Here is a 4,660-nt window from a genome sequence, read left to right as displayed (position 1 = left end):
TTCATAGAGAAATAATTCCACATATACACATTCCATAGATCACAATGCAAATGTTAGCACTGCCGAAGAAATACAAGTCTATTTAATATTTTAATAATAAAATACTTTATTTTGCTGATATTAAAAAATAAATAAACATCATTTAGCATAAGTGCAACATTCAAACATTCATAGATGCCACAAAAGTCAGTTTTAATCTGTCCTTGAAAGTAAATGAAATAATACAGACAAGATCCTCATATTACAAGCTTAAAACTAGATTAGATGCAAAAATAAAACAGACTACACTGAAGACAGAAATATAGGTGGCAAGAAAAATGCAAATTTCCTTAAAAGGGGTTGGGTGGAAATTGAAATATGTGGGAGAAGAAAGGGATTTTGATGAAATAAGCACTACTGACCCTGAAAATTCCCCACCAATCCTGCGCTGTTGCTCCCGTCCGTCCCTGTTCCTGCCGTGCAGTGATGATGTTGAGCCATTCAGCGGACAGTGATTGACGGCAGAAGTGATGTGTGAGTAGTAACAACTTCAGCACTGCCATACTTGTTTTGTTATTTTATATCCTCTCCTTTCTTCTCTCACATTTTTACATTTCTAGATACCCCACTAAAGCTTCAGACAGCTCATTCTTAAAGGAAACCTGTCACTGTGAATAAGCAATATAAAGTACAGGCACCATGTTACAGCGCAGGAGGAGCTGAGCAGATTGGTATATTGTTTCATGGGAAGACATTCAGTATAACTTATATTCTAATACATTTAAATTCCTGCTAATTCCACACTTTGACGTCAAGGAGGTGGTTCTATCTGTGATTGACATCTTTCCCTCTATGACTGTGTATACAGAGATAGCTGTCAGTCACTGATAGGACTGCCTTGGACTTCAAAGCCCAGAATGAGCAGGATAAATTACAAGTTATACAGAATCTTTTCCCATAATACTATATATCAATCTCCTCAGCTCCTCTTGCTCTATAACAAGGGCCTGCAGTTCAAAATTATGTTCAACATGATAGGTTCCCTTTCAATATTGTGTTAGGGAACTTTGAGGAGATAGCCCCTTTCCCACTTCCTATATTGGACACCTCAATCAACTCCATTTCCAACAGTTTGTCCAGTGAAAACCTCATTTAAATAAGATCTTTTTTACATTGCCACATTTTCTATATAAATAATCCCACATTTACTGCTTAGTCATCTACTTGGAAATACCAACGTGCTAACAATAGCAATATCCAGTTAGTTTTTTCCAACAAGTCTGTCTGCAGTAAGGTACAATTTTAACATCTAACAAATGAATTCACATTTTCAGATTCTTATGCATTTCATTCTAGTTGAATAAGAGCGTTTCAAGCAATAGTTCTTCCAAATTAATTTCTCCAGAGATTGGTCTGAAAAATAGTTCTGTAATCACTTTTGAGTCAATGGTTTTTAGAATGTCCAGGGCCTCCAGCATCCTCGTGAAACGGACTTGACTCATGTTCTGCATCATTGATGTGAACTCCATCAGCGTGTGTTGAGCCTCCAGTTGTAGGGTCTGAACATCCAGTTGTAGGGTCTGAACATACTGGGGGAATCTCATACCTCTGATTCCTTAAGACATATGAAAGAAAATGTTAATAAATATAAAAACTATTTGTTTAGCAGAGCTGAATTAAAAGGGGTTTCCGAGATTTTTTTTTTTACTGATGACCTATCCTCTGGATAGGTCATCAGTATCTAATCGGTTGAGGTCCAACACCCAGGACCCCCGCTGTTTTGAGAATGGGGCTGAGCTGCTCCTAGACTAAGTGACACATGAACGTGTCGTCAATCAGCCTAAGAAAAGCAGAGAGAAGCTGGGGTCCCGGGTGTCGGACTCCCACCAATCAGATATTGATGACGTATCCTGAGGATAGTAGATAACAGAAGATTATACTTGAGAAAGGCTACTGCGTAGCCGAAACGTTGTATTGCTATGTGTGTGCACTCTTGGTTCCCAATAAAAGTCACACTGGACATGATGCTGTGAAATCTTCTGTTATCTACTACTACACGTGGGACGGCGGTGGATTGGTGGTCCCATCACGGCTGATGCATTCCGGATAGGTCAGAAGGTCCATTTTGTGCTGCTCTACAACTACTTCTTATCACAGTATCCTGAGGATAGGTCATCAGTATAAAAATCTTGGAAAACCCCTTTAATAGAAATGCCCTTTTATACTACTTGTGTGAAATTTAATAACTATTGATAACTACCTCTTTATATATACAGTAGCTCTTGCACAACAGTAATAAGGTGAGGCTGAACTGAACAGCACTATGATCAGCAAATTTGATATCATAGACTAAATGCAGTTTATGACTGTGTCCTGGTTGAACTAAGATAATGTAAAAGCACCTAGCTCTACCAGTCTCTTCACACCAAGATGATTGTACCAAAAACTGCAAAACCATCCATAAAAGTATAATAGAGCCCTGACTGGCCTTCACCGTCTTAAAATCCTAATTAATTCATGGACCTCGAATCAAGATCATTACAAATGATGTAACCTGCAAATACTGCACCCTCTGGAAGTTGACTTATACCCAACCAGGGGGGTTTCACTAAGGCCTGATGCACACCACCGTAGTTTTGGTCTGTGTCCTATTCACATTTTTTGTGGTTCAGAAGTGGACCAATTAATTTCTATGTCATCCGTGTGCTGTCCACATCAATGTGTCCATCTTGCTCATTTTAGAACATGACCAATTCTTGTCCGTTTTGTGGACAAGAATATCCATTTCTACTATTGGGACAGAGAAAAATGCGGCATGCACATGGACGGTATCCGTATTTTGCAGCTGTGAAACACATAAGTTCATGTGCATGAGGCCCAAAAGCGATCACATATTTTTGTTCTTTACAGTGACTGTATCATTTCCTTCTTAATCATATTATTGTGTAGATAAGTCAAGGTTACATTTGATTTTTGCACAGGCACCTCTCAAATATGTTACAGCACCTTTAGTGAGCCCTTCAGAAATGAATATTGTATTTGGTATGTTTCGCAGTATGTCCTGTGTGACGCATTAATAAAATTTGCACATCCCAAAAAAGGAACGCACTCAGTTCCATCCTAATTTCCATATTGTATAATAAGTCGGATCATTGGGATATCTTGTAGATTATAAAAAAAATAATTAAATGATTTAAAATTTTGGTAAATTCCACGTGGACAGAGATATTGGCACAGTTTGTAGTTTGTTGTGCCACTATGCAATAGTCTCTTCTAATTCTATTATTCTAAATTGTAGTAGCCAATGACCATAGCTATGTGAAGAATAATGGAAGGTACTAATTGGTCAAGAAAATACAGTCTACAATACTGGACCAGTTTTGTTAGAGATGTCAGTAAGACGAGCATTGCTTCTTTTATTATTTACAGCATCATGAGTGCCTTTTAAAAATATTTTGGTGGCCGAATAGCCATTTTAAACCAGAATTGTATTTCAGTTCTGAGAACATACTGTAGAGTGGCTTATTTTATGCCACAAAAATAACACCAATTAACACAGCAGCCACGTTACAGGCAAAATCAGAGGCTCACATTAAAATAGTGATTTCCATTCAAAATTCCCTGTTTTACTTCTATTGTCTGCGTAGATCACACTGCGAACAATGAAGTAATATGAAGGCAGAATTTAGATACGATTTTGGATTTTCCAAGTAGTCAACAGAATATAGGTACCATTTACTTACTTGGGTTAAACAGCACCATGCCTTTAAGATAAGCATATTCCTTTGTGCAAATGTCCAAGTTCCAGAGTTTATGCAGAAACATCTGTAGTCTTTGCACTTCTTTGAAAGGTACTCCAGCATCAGATGTCAACTTGATATCACCAGCATTACATGGCTGATTAAGAAGTATCTTCTTCAGTAGACTGGGCATAGAAAGCTCTTCCCATTCAAAAGCCACTTGCTCTTGAGCCAAACCTAAGACAAAAAGTGGAGCCCAGCACTGCCTCACTAGCAGGACCTGGTCATCTTGAAGCAGCTGATAGAAGGAAGGCAAATTTCTAATAAAAGTTACTGTCTTTAATAACACATCTGAAGCTTTCTTGCAGGTGACATCAGGATTCTTAAGTAACACTTTCCTATTCCTGTCACAGGGGCATCCTCTATCTGAGTTACAGATGTGTTGGTGAAGATTTGTTTTTGCTGTTCCGCCTGAATTAAGCATTTGGAAAAGAATACTGTTGACTGGATCTCGGTTGCACTGACAGGTTCCTGGTCTATCAGACCTACACGCCATTGCTAGGCTGATGTGAAGTGTGTCAGAAGGGCAATTTAGTCTTACTGTGTCATTAGTAGGCAATGTGATCTTTTATACCCTCAGCAGTAACGTGACCCAGTGGTGTGTCAAAGTTGCCTTGAACTTTATTCTTACTCTAGAGTGTTTTCATTCACAGTCATTCAAGGTGTGGTTTAAACCACCCTATCTGAAAGAACTAAAATTATCTGAATGGAGGAACTGGTCACCGATAGGAACGGAACAAAAAGAAAATGTGTTGTTTACAGTCTCATGTCTTTCTGATATGGTGGAAAGCTGTGCCATGATATCAAGGACACTTCTGAGGCTGCCAGCACGAACAGGGTTCTTGCCATTCTGAGGCTTTCTAATCAGACCACACACCACA

The 4,660-nt window shown here is 38.6% G+C and overlaps 1 protein-coding gene across 1 annotated transcript; it reads right to left on the bottom strand.

Annotated features, from left to right (window-relative positions):
* Nucleotides 1-1,331: 1,331 nt before the first annotated feature.
* On the bottom strand, nucleotides 1,332-4,275 carry LOC120999172 (nuclear receptor subfamily 0 group B member 2-like). The gene is made up of 2 exons (XM_040430050.1): nucleotides 3,723-4,275; nucleotides 1,332-1,594 (listed from the first exon to the last, which is right to left on the bottom strand). The coding sequence occupies exons 1-2, from the start codon at nucleotides 4,273-4,275 to the stop codon at nucleotides 1,332-1,334; spliced, it is 816 nt and encodes a 271-aa protein (XP_040285984.1).
* Between the last annotated feature and the right edge of the window lie 385 nt (nucleotides 4,276-4,660).

Source organism: Bufo bufo, chromosome 4 (genome assembly GCF_905171765.1).
Source record: "Bufo bufo chromosome 4, aBufBuf1.1, whole genome shotgun sequence".
In the NCBI taxonomy this organism is placed as follows: domain Eukaryota; kingdom Metazoa; phylum Chordata; class Amphibia; order Anura; family Bufonidae; genus Bufo; species Bufo bufo.
Note: the sequence above shows the minus strand (reverse complement) of the source record. Positions and strands in the feature narration are given on the sequence as shown.